General features: G+C 37.2%; 1 protein-coding gene across 1 annotated transcript; it reads right to left on the reverse strand.

The window, feature by feature from the left end:
• Positions 1-17,112, reverse strand: ERP27 (endoplasmic reticulum protein 27). Its single transcript, XM_006912650.2, has 7 exons — positions 16,902-17,112; positions 16,345-16,445; positions 14,460-14,597; positions 5,393-5,509; positions 1,731-1,856; positions 449-646; positions 1-48 (listed from the first exon to the last, which is right to left on the reverse strand). Exons 1-7 carry the CDS (start codon positions 16,993-16,995, stop codon positions 1-3), a joined length of 822 nt encoding a protein of 273 aa, XP_006912712.1. The 5' UTR covers positions 16,996-17,112.
• Between the last annotated feature and the right edge of the window lie 919 nt (positions 17,113-18,031).

The following is an 18,031-nucleotide window of genomic DNA, read 5'->3' on the forward strand; positions in this document are numbered from 1 at the left end:
TCAGAGTTCCACCTTTGGAGTCTTTTCTTCTGATTCATGATTTTCTCCCTGAAAAACATCATGACACCGATATTTAGATTTGGAGTCCACTCTTGTTTCTGAGTTCTGAGATTAAAGAACTGAGCTATTTAGTTACTCATGGAAGTCTTAATCTACCTGCAATCTCATGAACTCTTTATATGGAATTTGATTTGTTTCCCACTGATATTGTGCACAGAACGGTGAAATTCAAAATTCAGCTCCTTTGAATAGGCAAGACCTTTCCAAAAATGCTTTTGTAGTTCTATTCTCTGTTCCCAAAAAGCATCAAGACTCTGTTCACCATATCGTCATTTACCTTTGTTCTTAATCAAATCCAGTGGAGCCCAGAGAAATTTTATTCAATGGGAAATAAAAGAGACATAGAGGAAGAAAACTCAACTTGCTTTCCCTATAGTCTCACACTTACCAGCCATTTCCCTTTTAGGAATCCATCACAAAAGCTTTGCACGTGCTCTACAGAAACTTCTGCCATGGGCAAGGTATCCCACTCCTCATCCACAGTTCGGTAAATGGCCAGTGCAGGCAGTTGAGACTCCTTTAGTTTGAAAAATGATATCACCTTCCCATTTTGCTTCACACCGCTGTCCACCAGAATAAAAAGAATCTGCAGTTGGAGAAGTTTGAAAGAGAAAGATCTATGCGAGGTCCTGAGGAGAATGAGACATTCTGTAATTGTGGCAGTTTACTCTGATTGAATTTATGGGTCGTACCACACAATTTAAATCTTAGTCGAATTAGAATGAATTTATTCTTACTTTGAATTAGGTATTTTATCCTTTCGATCCAGTTGATATAGTTTTAAGAACATAGAAGGGAGAAAGTAGAACCTAATGGAATGAGTTTTAAATTTTGCCTCTGGTACTTTCTAGCTGTGTGACTTTCAGCACATTATTTAGCCTCACTGACACTCAGGGCTCTCATGGGCAAAATGGGCTTTTGCTGGGGAGATTAAATGAGAGCATACATTCAGTATTTCTAGTACAGTTTTTGGCACATAGTGAGTAGATAAATGCTAAGTATTTTATATTATTAAATCAAACCTTCTACCCAGAGTAGAAATCTTCTTTATAATATTCTGATTAGAGCATTGGCTACATTTGGTAACACTGAAAACTTCCTGTGTTAGAAAAACAACCACCAGAAAGTCAGCTTATTTTATCATCAGACAGTTCTCATCATTGAACAGGCCTCTTGGTTCAATGCAGTAGCCTTAAAATGGTTGAAGTTTTACTATGTCAGTGATATCAAGCAGAATTGCACAAAGTAGGAAAGGGAAAGAAATAAGTATTTATTGGACATCCAGTTGGCACCAAGTACGTGATAGGTGTTTGATATGAGAAATAAGCCCTGAAATTTAACACTTTAAGAGATTATGGCAAGTAGTAAAAAAATGTGATAAATAGGTAATTTTTATTTTCACATCTATACTTTTGCTCAACTTATCAATGTAGAAAAAAAGAAATAGGATTACCACCAACAGAAGATATGATTATACAGGTCTTTAATAGTATAAAATACAGTATCTTTAATTTTAAATCACAGTAATGTGATCTATTATGTTCCAGTTCTTACTTTATCTTTTAACCGTACTTGTTTTCCTTATATATTTCAGTTCCCTCACCCCATGCCACTTTTTCTAGTGTGCATGTGCCGAATTTTCAAAAGGGTGTCTCTCATGCCAGACTTACCTTCCCCTGGAAAAGCTTAGCTGCCTTCTTGTATCTGTGCATGCTTTCTTCATACTCTGGGGAGGCCTTGTTCATCATCAGGAGAAGATGAATCTGAATCATACTATTAAATAAGCCAATTGCAGTCTGGCAAGTTGAAATGTATCATAGTAGAATAAAAGAGAGATGGGGTAAAAAAAAAAAAAAGCAATCTATTAGAGGCAACCCAGTAAATACATAGACAGAAACATAAATGAGAGCCCTCAACCAATAACACAAATGATAATTAGCCTCCAAGATGGCTCTCGGTAAGTCACACACTCTGGTTTTCATGCAATGGTGTAGATCCCTTTTTTCCACATGGAATAGGGCTGAGCTGAGTAACCAGTGAGATATTGCAGATATGCTGGAGTGTGACTTCCAAGGATTAAGTCGTCAAAGACATTGTGGGTTCTGCCTTACTTTTATATCAATTACTCTGGGAAAAGCCAGTCCTATTGTTGGGTGTTTAAGCAGCTTTATAGAGAGATTCACAAAGCAAGGAACTAAGCTCTCCTACAAACAACCAACATGGACTTGTCTGCCATGTGACTGAGCCATCTTGGAAACAGATCTTCCGGCCCCCATCACACCTTCAGATGACGTTGCCTCCATAACCTATCACAGCAACTTCACAAGAGGCCCCAGATTAGAAGCACCTAGCCTAGTCACTCCCAAATTGCTTCCCATAGAACTGTATGAGATAATCAATTTTTACTCTTTTAAACTGTTAAGTTTTGGGGTAATCTCTCTTCATGTGTTAAGAGCAGTCAGATACATTTAAAATGTGGCCTTTGACTCCATATTAATAGTGCACACTTTTGAGTGCTTACTATCTGTTGGGCACTGTTTTCAGGTCTCCACATATAATAACTAATTTAATTCTCAAATTCCCAGTATTATAAATGAGAAAATTGAGGCACAGACTCTCTCAAAGTCACATAAGAGGTGGACTGGGATTCACACAAGAGAGTCTGGCTCCAGAGTCCATGCTCTTAAACCATCAGAATGTACATACAAAACTCCTTCTAAACCAGTTCAACCCTAAATGTGGTTGAACCAGTTTACCTCGGGTCAATAATGAGATGAGATCTTCAGGAGATCAGAAACATTTTTTGCTGATTAGAGATGGTAATTCGCCATGAAGTCATCAGTGATGGAAGAGAGTGAGATAGCCTTGAGCCAGAGTAAGGAGAAGAGAGAGTGAAAATATGGCACTGGCTCCCTTCATTTCATTTTCCAGAAATAGTGCTGCAAAAGTCTTTTTTTAAAAAAAATTCCATTCCCTTTCAACTCTCCTAAATACAGAAAACATTGCTGTAAAACTAGCACATGCACAGGAAGAGAGAGAGTATGGTGGGTTAACAAACCACTGGACATAGTCCCAGGATGGTGGGAAGGGAAACAATTAGGTAGGATCCTTTTGGAAGCTACACACTGCTGTGTAGAGATTCTTTAGGTTTATTGGCCAACATGTAGTCAAGGAAGGCTCGATTGGTTCTTTCCAAAACATTCTTCCTAGAGTTTAAAACCAGTTCTTAGATTTTTAAATTTGGGAGATTAGATGTTAAGTAATTGTCTGTTGTTTGACTAGATTCCACTACTTAAATTTAGAGCATGCATCTATGCTCCTAGAACAGACATGGAGGATAATCCTTGGGAAGAGTCAAGAAATCAAAGCTAGCGAGTCAGAAGGTACAGTTGTCTTAGCAGAAGGGATTGAGCGTAGCAAAAATGATTAGTTTAATCCTAATAAACACAGTCTAATTTTTTACCTTGAAGCCAAGTATTGAGTCTGTACATTAAAAATACATGTTAGGCCAAATACATTTCTGTGACTTTCTGCCCAGTTGCTGCTGATACAAACCTCTGTACCATAAGCAGATGAGCAATAGCTATAGTAGTGGAGCAGGTCTCCAAATGAAAAAAGTACTACTTTTGGGAAATGGAAGTCACAATAAAAGTTGAACTTGCTCCTATAAAGAAGTTCTTACCTAATTTCTTCTTGATGTGGTTTGTCTTCACTACTAAAGTGAAGTTTAAAATAATGTGTCATTCTTCTCTAAGATAAAAGATAGATCAGGCATAAGAACTCAGGAAAGCCAATTCTTGCCACTGCCTTAGTTGGCCTGCAGAACTTAGGACCATAGGGCCATAAACCCAGGAACCATAAAGTCTTTTCTGGTCCCACATGCATTCCTGGCATCTCTATAGACACAATGACCAGACTGACGATGGTCTAGAAAGAAAAATTTTTTTCAATTATTGCTGTCAACAAACCTAGATGCGTGTGTTTAGAACCTTAGCAAAAGTGGAAATGGAGTTAGCCCTCCATGGAGACAAAACATCGTGTGAGAGGTGGACATGAATTTGGTCAACAGGAAAGGGGTGTTTTCTGTTGAAGGCTGTGTAGGGCAATGGAAAAACCACAGGATTCAGTCAGACAGACCAGTCATGAAAAAGGCAGAGACAAGTGAAGAGGGCTGTCTGTGAAGCTCAAATTCGTAGTCACATGGCCTTGAGGAGGTTACTTCACTTTTCTGAACTCTCATTTTCTCTCCTGTGAAATGGAAATACACAAGACGAACTAATGCATGATGAGTTAAAATTTTTGCTTTCGATTATGCCTTTTCTACTTACTGTGTGATCTTGACTAAGTCACTTGGATCTTGAATGTTCTCCTTTATAAAATGGGCATAATAATTTCCTCTCTTCTACCTCAAAAAATCAATGTGAGGATTAAATGAGAATATGGTGGAAAAGGGTATTGTAATTTCTAAAGACCTTGACATGTGTGTAAAATGTCATTATTAGAGAATGCATAACAATTCTGAACTGATGTGGATCAATGGAAATTAATACTCCATCACTCTATGATCTCTGGCAGAGAAAAGAAAAAGCAGGCCATATAAGATAATTCTACAAGCTGTAGAGTGTTAGATTATGAGGACAGATGGACCACCACCTTGACCCAAGCTGCGTACAGCATGCAACACCAAAAGAAGACAAACATAGAAAGAAAGCTGAGTCGCTATGTGGGTCTAGGCATGTGCAGGTGATGCCACATCCAAATTGTTAGTTACTGGTCCACAAGGATGTAGGCACATAAAATGGGAAGAAGTGTATGAAAACTTTTATAGGAATTTTACATAGCTGCAACATCCAAATATGTCATCATTAGGGTTTTTTTTAAAATTTTTTGTTTATTTTATTGCATTTTACAAAAATATTGGTTCCTGATGCTTTAGGGAAAAAAATGGAACTACGTCATAGATTGCAATCTCATTTGAGAGTGTGGGCTAGAGTGTTGCTAGGATCAGAGTTACCTTTACTGAACACTGTCAGGCAGCAAATCTCAGAAGTTTTTGAATCAGCCACCTTAACTTTGCATTATGGCTCTCTTTCTTATTAGCCAGGTGATAGATCATTTAACTTTCCTGACTCTATTTCTTTCTATGTTGAATAGAGACAAGTCTATGAATCTTAAGAATGGAATATAAACAACTAGGTATTCCGTTAATGGCAGTTACTGTTATTATTGGTTAAAGGATCAGAACTCCTAGAGGAAAAGATCTTTGCTATTAAGACAAGTACCCTCCTTGACACAGGGACTTTAGGGGCTGGAGACAGGGGATATTCTTTACCACAGGGTTGTACTCTGTCACCAAGTAGAGGCTGTTGATTTCAATGAAACGGCTTAATTTGGTGGCATCAATGCTTTCAATGTCTTCACTGTCTAAATCCAGTTGTTCGTTATCCGCCTGGGCAACATAAAAAAAAGGATAAAATTGTCGCTGTTTTGTCTTTATCCATTCATTGATAAATGTTTCTGGACTATCTACCACATGTCAGGCACTGTTAAAGCTCCAAAAACAGAACTATAAATAGATGATACTCTCTACCCTCAAGGAACACACTGCCATGTGGGATACAGAGAAGTGGGCAGAAATGTCCCACAAGTTATGGCAAGTATCATCACAGGTCCATATATCATCTAAGAAAGAACAGAAAAGTTTTCATGAAGAGGTAGTTCCGTTAGAAGGCTATAAATGTATCCACAAATTTTGTATGTAGATCTTTTCATTCAGTTCAAAATGTTTTTTTAAATTTTTGTTCTTATTTCTTCTCTAAACTATTGATTATTTCGAAGTATATTCCTTAATTTTAAAGTAAGACTTTCTGGTTATTTTCTTGTTATTGATTTCTAACTTAATTTCTACATTTTACATCTTTTATCAACTTTTATATGTTATGTGTCCTTAAAATTATGTACAGTCTACAGTTTTGAATGCAATATTCTATATATGCACATGAGGTAACATGGTTAATTTTATAGTTTAAATTTTCTATATTGTTATTGATTTTAAAAACTAGCTTATTCTATCAAGAGAGGAGTGTTAAAATCTCCCAGTATGATTGGGAGATTTTTTTCTTAAATTTTTTCTTACAATTCTGCGAGTTATTCTGCCTATATATTTTCAGGACATGTATTAGATAAATGCAAATTTAGAATTGTTAAATCTTTTGTGCAAATTGAAAATTTATCATTATGAAAGATAATTCTTTATCTCTAAGAATGCTTGTTGCCTCAAAGACTACTTTGTCTAATATTAATATACTTATTTCAGCTTTCTTTTGGAAGTGTTTGTATGGTATATCTTTATCTTCTTATCTTTATATTTTGCTTGTGTCCCTGTGTCATTATGTTTGAAAATGATGTCTCTTATAAAAAGTACATTGCTGTATTTTTAAATATGCATTTTTCCATCATCTCTGCCTGTTGTACATTCCATTTTCCTGCATTTCTGGCCTATTTTGAATTGATCAAATGCTTTGTATTATTCCTTTTTTCCTTTATGGGCTTAGAAGTTAAATAGGCTTTAGTTATTCTCTTAGGGATTACCAGCATACATTATACAACATGCACCATTTACTTATCAAAATCTAATATTAATTGGCACTTTTATCCTTTTTTTAGACAATGCAGACATTAGAATATTATAATCCAGTTTACCTCCTCTCAACTCCATTCTCTGGTCCACACTCAAAACGTACAGGTGATTACTATCGTATGTCTTAATTCTAAATCTCACAAGACATTATTATCATTGTTATATAGTCTATATACCTTTACATTCATGCTCATATTTACATTTTAGTTTCTTTTCATTTTTTCCTGCATTTTTGAGTTTCTATCTGAGATTTCTCCCCTTTCTGCCAATAGGTCTTTCCTTTAGCATGAAGTAGTTCTCTTGGGTGACCTACTCTCTCAGCTTGGTTGTTTCAAATATCTTTATTTAACCTTTGTTTTTGAAGGCTATTTTGCTGGAAATACAATTCTAAGTTGACAGTTATTCTTTTTCAATTTTTGCAAGGTATAATTCTTTATATTTTGCGTTCCACTCTTTCTGTAGAGAAGTCATCTGTGAACCTTAGTATTACTCCTTTGAGATTATTTTGAGGGCAATCTCTTTTCTCTGATTTAAGATTTTTTTCTTTTTTTTTGAGTTTTAGCTATTATACTATAGTATGGCTAAGGGTAGATTATATGTGTAATTATATATATTATATGAGTGTGAATATATGTGTATATATTTATATATTCATATATGATAATTCTAATACAATTTCAGGAATCGAGATGATTTGAATTTGTGCTGCAGTCCTTGGGAGGATGGGTCTACTTATGGCTCATTCTTGTTATTAGGGTATTGCTCTTTAGGTTCTAAAGCAGAGCAAAGGGTATTTTACTAAATCTACCTCTTACTTTCTCTTCTGGGCCCTAGATTTCAACTTTTACTTTTCTGGCTCTTTGAGGGTCTCAGAAATGCTCATAAACCTCTCAGCCTCTTGGTTGCTGCTTCTAGAACTTGCAAAAGCCTCCCAGAAGAAAAGCACTCCCAATACGGGGTTTACCTTTTGGGTTTCCGTCTTCCAGATCTTTGTCTAGACATTTTCCTCTCTCTTACTAATTCCCGTTTTTTGGCCCAGTTTTTTTTGTTTGTTTGTTTTTTGTTTTAATTGTCTGTTGTGGAAGGGGCTGTCTGGTCTCTTACCCCAGAATTACATTTTAGAACCACCTTTCCACCATAGTTAGGTATATTAAAAGATAGGATTTCATAGGCCAATCATTGTTCTCAGAATTTCCCATTCCTCTCCTCTAGTCTACTCATGACCATTAAGACACAATGTAGTGCATCCATAACTCATAGCAACTATGCCTACAGATAAAATGATCAAGGCCGAGTCCTGAACAATTCCATTTCCTAAAATACTTTGGGTCACTTTTGAGATCTTTGGACCTCCAACCCTTGGATATTTCTTTAACCTCTTCCCCTTATACCTGCTATCTTATGTAGGTCCTATTCAGTCAGATCTTGCCATGGATCATTCTTTTGCTCTCAAGATACTTTCTCCCAGTCTACCCAGCGAAGTCAGAGGTAATTATCATTTTAGTTTATGCATGAAGGAATTCAGACAAAGGTAAATTAAAGTCACTAAACAGTAAGAGTCTAATATTGTTCTTTATTGTCATCCCTATGATGACTCCCATTTTCTATTTTTCACTTCTTTTGTTCAAGTTTGTCTCTCACTGGGTTCATTAAATGCAATACAAACCTCTAAGAAGCTTGATGCACTCTTTATGTTTAATTTGGTTAATTCTCTGTATATCTAGTCATTCTCTTATAATCCATTTTTTATGAATTATTTATTGAGTGCCTTCCCTATGTTGTGCACTGAGGCACAGATGTGCTGACATTCACTCAAGTAGCAATTTAATCACTATTTTATGACTTTTTCGCAACTCAAATTTATGAAATAAATAACTGCTGAGGTACAGAAAACATTTGTATTTCTGAAAAAGTTTTTTTGAAAAAATTTATCAAAACCATGGGATATTTTAAACTGTGAACTCCCTTTGTATATTGAATTGTTTTAAAATTCACGAAGTTCAAAGTGGAAAGCTTGAGGCAGAAATATAAAAGCAAGAGAAAAGTCTTCTTAGGTGCAGTCTTTACTCACTGTGCTACCATCCTCCCTAAGTCAATAAGAGCGAGAAGAGAAATAAAATGAGCACACAGATCTTCACTGTGGCTTAAGGCTTGGTTTGCCAGCTGGCACATCTTCACAGTTAAGGGTTTTCTAATTGCAGCGATCAAACTTATCATTATTATAATCACAATCAGGGCCTTTTTCATATTTAATATGTTTACTTATTACTTTATGATTATTTTTCTAGGAACTCACAGGCCTGGCGTCTGTGCCTCAGCTGACTTAGCTGTGCTCGGGGCCAGGAGCCCCCTCCCTCTGGCTCTCTTTTCCAGGCAGTCCGTCACATTTCCCAGAACAGAGGCAACAGGAAAGCCAGTAACTCCAGGTGTTTCTGGACTTAAGGCATGCAGTATATTGGAGGTAGAAGATGCTAAGTGGTGATAACATTCTCTAAAAGGCAAAGAGCTTTAATAAAAACCACTCTCCTGAAGTCTCTCCAGTTTGTACTGCTTCTTTTAACAAAACCTGTCTGATTATTTCACTGTTTTTTAAACCAATAAACTCTGGAACATTCATGTGTAGGCTTCCTGGAAACAACATCTGAACAGGAAATTTGCCTTCTGTAAAGGGAATTAATTATCTGTATAATTCACTGGAAAGGAAATCTGACCCTAGAACCAAGAGTTGGGAAAAAAATTCTTTAAAATATATTTTCTACTTTTTGGAGAGAATTTTACTAGAGATATCATATTATTTTTCTCTTCAAGTAAAGAAGCTTCCGAAGAAAAGCAGGAAAAGTAAATCAGGATTGCCACCTTGAAATATGATTTTGAGATTCCCCAAAAGTATCTGAAGTGGATTGGTTTATGTTCTAGACATTACTTCTATCAAACCAACAGATTTAATCACTCCTTTTATGTTAATTAGTATTTCAGCAATATTCCTTTGAATTCCTATGTATTTCTCTAATTAACACCCCAGCTTTTGACAAAATGTATTAAAGTCACCTTAGTTGACATTGTAGTTACAGTATATTGGATAGCACTGAAAAGTCATCTGTTAAACAAATGCCTTCATGTCCTTGGGTTTGTTTTTATAAGCTGCTTAGCTTACCATATGTTTGGTAAATGTATGCTTTAAAATATTTAATAATTTGATATATCTTACTTCTTGCATTTCCTATCCATTTATTTTTATGTACTAGTTCCTTCTGATGCTCTTTGTTTGGCAAGGTAAGTTTCTTATATTAGGTACCCAACAAATAACCATAAAAGGAATGAAAGAATGCCTCTACTGTGTTTCCATTCCTATCCTACTGAGTTAAAGTTAGGCGAATTATATTTCTTAAAATAGAAGTCAAAGCAAATTAAATGTTCAAATAATATCTGAAATTTCATTTTAAGATGGGCTCATGGTTTATTCAACACAGTATTATATCTCTGTAAGGGCAATAACAGGAGTCCTGTTGGAGAGTATAAAGTGTCATGCCGCAGTCACACTCAGAAAAGACAGACAGGCTACCTTACACAACTTATTACTGTTCATCTAACTTAAAGTTTTCCCAATGATGTTTATATAATTGGCCTGCATTATTTCTGGAGAGTGATGCATTTCATGAATGTAGCATTTACTAGCTTCTTATTGCTCCAATATTTCAAGCATTAAGTAACTCAACTTACGGTCTTATCATTGTTTTCACTTATCATTTCAGTTTATTTCTAAATATGTTCTTACAACTGAAAATTCTATATGTTTAAACTCTGAATTCAAAATATGTAATGCTTACTTTAAATCTTGAGAAATTATTCTGGGATTTGATAAACTGTGCCAGGGGTATAGAGAAATGGTTTAAGAAAAAGCAGTTTAAAAAAAGAAGTCTTCAGAAGGAGGGGCATTAGAATAGCTAGAATCTTGGAGTAAAAAAAAACTTCACAAAGGTTTTCTTCAGCAATAAGTGCTTTAGAAAGTCACTGTAGCATCATAGAAAAGGTATGTGTAGGAGTTAGCAGTGTTGGGTGTGAATCAGATGTCTGTTGTGTCTTAGTTGTGAGACTTTGGACAACTGAATCAATCTCATGAAACCATAGTTTCCTTATTGATAATGTAGGGATCATAATTATTTCATCAGATTCTTGGGAGAATTAAATGGTAGAACATTGAAAAACATTTGGAATAGTGTCTATCATAAATTAGGCACCAAAACAAACAAACGAACAAACAAATGAGCAGAACAAACTATGGATCTAACATGAAAGATACCAGAAAATTTGCAAAAGGTTTACATTTCCCAAGGTAAAGAAAAATAGTTTTTGTTGATGATCTCTTAAAAAAAAAAAGTTATCTCAAACTCCTGAATAAGAACTCTACTAAAATATGGACTCAACTTTTGAAAGTGTAAACTGAGAATAAAGTGTTTATTTAAAAGCTGGCACAGCATAAACTGAACCTCTCCCAGACCTGCAAATGGAGTAGGGTAGGAACCAACGTGTTTGTTTTTAGTATGGCACATAAATAATCTTGTCCACAGAGGTCTCAAGAGTTCATTCAGAACAGGTCTGCCACTAGCAGTAAACAAAAAACAGATGCTAAAGAAGAGTGAACGGCTCTGGGAAGTCATCAACAGGACTTTATAAGGAATAAGTTGTGCACAGAGCTAATGTGCCCATTAGAGGTTTAGAATGTAGAGACATCGAAAGCAACAGCACTTGTTTTTCTTCCCCTTGTGTGTATCTTGGTAGTACTGGCTTTAAAATCAGGACTTTGCAAGATCTATAAACAACAAACTGATTAGAATTTTCATATTGAAGGGTTACTACAGATGGCTCAACAGTAACATGAAAGGCATTAACCTAACCGTCCATATCTTTCTTGCCAAAGCTTTTCACAGGAGAGTTTGATTTAATCCTATTTCACGATAATGAATATGCAAACCCGCAACCGTTGTCCAGGTGGGGAAAGCGTTGGTAAAGGGACTTAGGAACCCTCAGATATACTTTTGGAGGTGAGTCTGTTCCTCAAACCCTTTCTTAGTATCTTCTGAGTACCAGAGACATATTGTAGACCTTTGGAATATGAAGACGAGTAAGTCCTGATTTCTGCCCTTGAATAGCTCCTGGTCTAGTGGGGTAAAAGATGAGACAGACAGAAATACACAACTTGCACTGTAAAGTGGTAAATGAAAATGGAGATATGGAAGTCTAGAGGAACACTTAGGCCAATTTGGAGATTCCAAGGAGGCTTTCTGAAGGATAAGATGCCTAATCGATTCACTGGAATGTGAGGAGGAATCAGCTGGGTGAGGCTAAGTGAAAGGGGAACACTCGAGGGCAGTGGCATTCTAGGCAGAGGAATAATAGTGTGTGAAATAATCGAATTGTATCATCATACTGCATATATATGGGTATTGAGAGGGTAAAGGCCAGGGTGAGAATGTTCTTGAAAGGGGAGTAGAGAAGCAGGTAGTGGCCAAGTCATAAAAGACTTATGTTTAAATATCTTAATTTTGATATTTTAAGAAACAGGGACTATTTAAGAAGGAAGCATCATGGTCAAATTTCCATTTTAAATCTGTCACTGTACCAATCTAGAAATTACATATGAAGGAATAAAGAGAGACCAATTAAGAAGCTATGGTAATTGTCTATGCCAAATATGCTAAGAATCTAAAAGAGGAAAGAACTAGAAAGAGTGAAGGAGAATGTAGTTTCAATAAGATAAGAGGTACAATTGGCAAAAATTAGAGACTGAATGATAGCCATTCAATAAAATAGTGTTTTAGAAGAAAGAACGTGATTCAGCAGGTGCAGATGATAAATTCAGTTTTGAATATGTTAAGATTGTGGTGCTTATAAGGGTACCTAAATAGTTACGTATAGCAAGGATTTGAATCATGAGAAAGATCCAGGCTAGAAATAAAACCTACCAAATCCTCATGTGTTACTCAAGCATAAAACAGAATTATATCACCCAAGGATTACACATTCATTCATTAATTGATTCATTCACATATTCATTTATTCAATGAACACATAATGAGCACCTGATATGTGTCAGGCACTTTTTTAGGTTCTGTGGTTGAAGTAGTGAACAAAACAGTCTCTCCCTCCATGAAATCTGGATTCTATAATCTAGATTAGGGAGAGCATTGGGTCAGGCAGTAGTGTAGGTGAAGAGAAGGTCTTAAAGAGATTAGGAAAAAAAGAAGAGGACCAAGAGAAGTGGGACCCTAGAAGTCAAGGAAAGAGAGAAGCTTAAAGAGAAAAGTGTGGTCAACATGTCAAATATGGCAGAAATGTTCAGTAAAATAAGACTTAAAAAGTGTTCATTGGATTGGAAGTATGAAAAGCCGTTTTAATAGAGTACAGGGTATAAACCAGATAACAGTGTATTTAAGAGCTTAAAAAAGTTGGAGACATTGAATATAAAATACTTGTAAGAGAGAGTTGGAGAGAAGTGAAAGAGATAGATAAGAGGGTGAAGAACATTTAGCCCAGAAATTTTGAAACTTTATCTTTTGCTCAGTTTCTCACTTTGCCCCTCCCTATCTTTCTGAGGGTGGACTCCGGTCATCTTTACCTTGGTACTCCACTGATAATACAAACTCAACAATCAAACACAGCATCAGAAAAACTTATTTCTGTGTATATCTTCACTATTATTAGATACCCTAACTTTAAACCTTGGCTCCTTTCCATCATTTTGATATCTAATCCTTGAAAAACCTGCTTTTTCTTCAATTTCTATTGCTACCTCTCTACTACAGACCGTTAGTACATGATCTGTTTTGCCACCTAACAAAGTTCTTTGCAGTCTTGTCTTTTTGCCTAATAATCCATCCTATCCATTTTCAAAATAATGTTGCTAAAATCTCCATGATCTAAAGATTTAGGGGTTTTCCAGTGCCAACCAAATTAAGCAAAAACCCATCAAGCTGGTTTTCAAATTTCTCCACAATATGGTTCCAATTAAGCCTCTCTGTCTTATATTTACTTCTCCAAAATATTTACCTAGAGCTCCAGTCAAATTGGCCTGATCATTGTTTCTTAAGTTACATTTTTTCTGTCTTGGCTATTAATTCTCTTCCACTTTGTCCAAATATTATCTATCCTTTAAATCCTGGTTTGTTTGTCTTCCTTATAAATTTTTTTTGGTCAGAATTCCTACTTTTATCCTTTTTACCTTATAATACTTTAACCATAACGATGCTTTGTATTCTAACCATATTTACAATCTCTACTGTATTTTAAGATCTATGAGAGAATATACTTAACATGTTTTTAATATTAATATCTTGCCTATGGTACATAGTAGTTGTTTAAAGCATGTTTGACAAGTGTAAAGGAACTCCTAAAGACATAAAAATATGAAATTTTAGAGCTCAGAATGACCTTACCTTAGAGATGATATGGTTAAATTTTATTGTATAGATGAAAGAATTGGAGCTAAGAAATGTTAAATGACCTGCTCAGGTCACACGGCTGATCAGTGACCAGGCAGAGCTACACATTTCATCTCCTGCCTCTTAGTCCAGCTCTCTTTCCGTTTCAGAACAGCATCTTTTTGGGAAGCTTGAGTTGAGCCATCATCCTTGTCATCATTGTCCCTGACGCGGGCATCAATCGTTGTGTTAAAGACAGACTTCTTTCTAGCCTCACAAATCTGTGCATCCACAGCCTAAGGAAAAACTGGGAGGAGGCTTGAGCTGCCCAGGCAACTTACCAGACGGAAGAGAGAGATGGTGTTCCCAGTGACGTTGTAGTGAGCCAGAACCTCAGAATCAGTGCTGATTCCAAAGGACACGTCTTGAAATTTCTGCACCAGACTATGAAATACGGACACTGCTGGTGTTTCTAAATCCTAAAAACAAGTGGGGAGAAAACCTCACAGAGGTTATTTTGGAGGAGAGAAATATAGAAACAGAACAGGGAGTAGAAATGTGCTCACTCATATCAGAAATCATAGACTTAGTGTCCCGTGATACAACATTTGGCTCTAAGAATGCAGGCTAAATTTGCAGTGGCATTGCTGAATTTTCTAGGCTGGACGGGTTAGTTGGTAACCACGAAATCATGGTCAAGCCTGGGATACCTGCCTGGCCTTACTGTAGAACTTACAGTTTATTGCTACCTGAGAGGGGCCTCAAAATCTTAGCTGCCTGCAAAATTAGGCTTCATTGTCACTGATGCTCATGGGGAAGCGTTTATTTTAGGAACAATTTGTGGAGGCAAGAAGAAATGCAAAAATAAGAAATAAGTGCTATCAAAAGGGCAAAAAAGAAAAAATAATGAATTAAAATGGAGGCTTAGAAGTTTTGTTAACATATGTTTGTGCAGGGTGTGGGAGAATAGTCTTTCTGCTTCTACTGTGTGCAAGCCTGAGGCATTGCCTATGAAAGATACTGCTCGCATGTTGCTTCAGCTCTGGAACCCAGGCTTGCAGGAGGGAACAGAGAAGGCACTTAAGAGTGATAAATCCAGCCCTTCTATAGCAAGCTGACATCATTTTCCCTGCTGTTACAGGACCATCGCCCACAGCAGTTTCAGGTAATAAACAGGAATGAACATATTCTTTGCTGACATCTCTCTGGGCTGAGGGAAGAGATGTGAAAAGAGAGAAAAAAAAGATGGTTAGCCTTGCATCTGGGGTCAAGCAGAGGCAGCTGGTACCATGCTCATCTGAAAAGGTGTGAGGCGTTCATTCGAGGCTATGAACAATTGTTAATCTAGGCTTCCCCCTTTTTATTCTGCTCTTTAGAATGGAATTGCTCACAGATCAAATGATGGCATCTGGTGGCTGCTTAAGTTACTGCACATTTCTCTAGTTCTACTCCTTTGCCCCTCCCTGCCTTTCTGAGGGTGGCTGTTTTTGTCTGCCGCTTAGATCTCTCATCACTGAAAAATGCGCTCCCCACTCTACCTCTCCCACTTACATCTCATCACAGCTACTTCCAGCTGTGTACACAGAATTGACAGGGTGATGGTGAGTTGGGATTAATGAATGAAAACAAAAAAAGATCTGCAGTAAGAGAGAAGGGGCTTGACCAGCTGTGAGAACCACCAGATGTAACCTCAAGAGAAAGATAAAAATCCTGGAAGGATGCCCTCTCATTACGGCTGCTTTCATTAGCCAGGCAGCCAGTCTGGAAGATGGAGGCTAATACCTTCAGAAAGCTAACATATATGAAATGGTGTCCTTTTCCAGCATTTCAGAGTAAACAAAAGGGAAGAAGAATGAGGGATGACCTATTTGATGAGGCTTTAGACGATGGTAACTATTGACTAATGCTTTGCTTGGATGATAGAAGTCGGCTTTACTCTGGCCCCTGCCTCAGCAATCAGATACTGACTTAAGCTTCAAATTATCCAGAGATGAGGAGACCCAGCCAGCAGCCTCAGAACTCTTGAAGCAAGTAGAAGAAAGACGTAATTCAGAGACTGAGAATGTCTAGAAATTGAGAGATCTCGAATGACAAAGCTAAAAGCAGGCTCTGCCCCCTTGGCTTCTAATGTCCTGTCATCTGGCCAGCAGGTGACTGCCATGGCTCCTTTGAGATAGAACATTTCTGTTTCTTTGGGGGGATAGCAAGCATGGTATCCGGACAAACCTGGAAGAAGCCTATGACAGCCACCTCAGCAGCAGCAATGAATTCCATGGCAGCTGGGACATCTGTGAGCCATATGGGTTCCTGAGAAGAACCAGGATCTTCTAGACACACATAGACAGACAAGAGAGAAAGAGAGACAGAGAGAGAGAGAGAATAAGAGAGAGAGAGAGAGAGAGAGAGGGAGGAGAGGGAGAGAGAGAGAGAGAAGAGACTGTGTTAGGGACTGGATAGAAAAGCAGTTCTAAATAATGAGTGCATCTAAACTTTTTCTATTCACTCTAAGGCCAAGGAGATCTGAGAATGCAATTATCATTTCAAGGCTTTATTTTTATTTATTTTTTGGCCGACATATGGAGAGTGACCCCACTTTACGGCATCTCTCTCAAAGACAATGCAAGACTTCCTTCTTCTCCACTAGGCAACACAGGTCTTAATCTAGTATTTCCTGGAAATTTTTCTAGATTTGGAGGTAAAGTACCCAGTGTAGTACTGTGTTCCCTTCCATTCTCCCAACAATACCTTCACCCCGTGGTCACCCATGTGCTTTTTTCTTTTACCTGAGGATTCCTGAATTTCTGCAGCACCATCTGGGGACAGCTCATACATGAAGAGACATAATAGAAACAGGAATCTGGATGGGGCAGCTTCCATTGTTCTTCTGCTCCTGCTCCAACCCCTGGACTTTGTGTTTTGAAACACGGATTCAGGGCAGCCCACTCTGCAGTTTATTGGCTGTGGTTTTATTAGTGCTCTGGGAACTTTGCAGCTGGCTCTAGAGAGACCTTCAACTTCTGAGATAAAAGACCAAGTTCAGTGACCGGGCCTCAGAACAAAACCAACCAGAACAAAGTCAGGTCAGTTTATTTAAATAATAAAAATAAATAGTCTAGGCCAGGTGTAAGTACTAGGGATACGAAGATGATTATAATCTGATCCAGCCTCTCCCAGCTTAGAGAGTCAATGTGAGAGATGAACAAATGAACATATAGTCTACATATAAAATGGAAAGTGCTAAAAGTTTTAGAAACTCAAAGGATGTTATGAGAGTACAGACTAAGGACTTTTAGGACAATGATGGGGTCAGCGAAGGCTTTCTTCCTTCAGGGATGCCCAAGTAGAGTCCTGAGTAAATAATTTTACCAAGCAAAAAAGATGGAAGGGGAGTTTCATGGAAAAAGCCAAAGCACAGAGATGCAAATGTAATGTGTGAGAGAATTGTAAGTAATTGAGTATTACTAAAGGAAGGGAATGATAAACATGGACAGAAAGTCATGCTGGGGCCAGTCCTCAGGAAGCTTTGTACAATAAATGTAGGAGCTTTGGTTCTACTTTGTAGGTGATGGTAATCCATTCACTGCAAGATCTTAAGCAGGACAGAAACAATGTCTGATTTGGCCCACAGGTATCTGCAGAACTCTCAGATTTCTACAGGCAGTGGGTTATATAGGTCTCAAGCTTAGGAAAAAGTTTCTTATGATAATACCAAAAAAGAAAACAAATTGAGATTTTTCTACTGTTTATGTTTTAAATGTTCATTGTCCGTTGCACTGAAACAGGGGGACCAAACTGTTTCCAGTCATATAAATGCCTCCTCACTGTGCCCTGTCCACCCCCTCTGAGGAAACTCATAAATATGAACCTTCCAGTTATCATTTTTGTTCAAATAAAGAAAACAGGGAAATGAGGG

The sequence above is a fragment of the Pteropus alecto genome, unplaced genomic scaffold, assembly GCF_000325575.1.
Source record: "Pteropus alecto unplaced genomic scaffold, ASM32557v1 scaffold103, whole genome shotgun sequence".
Classification (NCBI taxonomy): domain Eukaryota; kingdom Metazoa; phylum Chordata; class Mammalia; order Chiroptera; family Pteropodidae; genus Pteropus; species Pteropus alecto.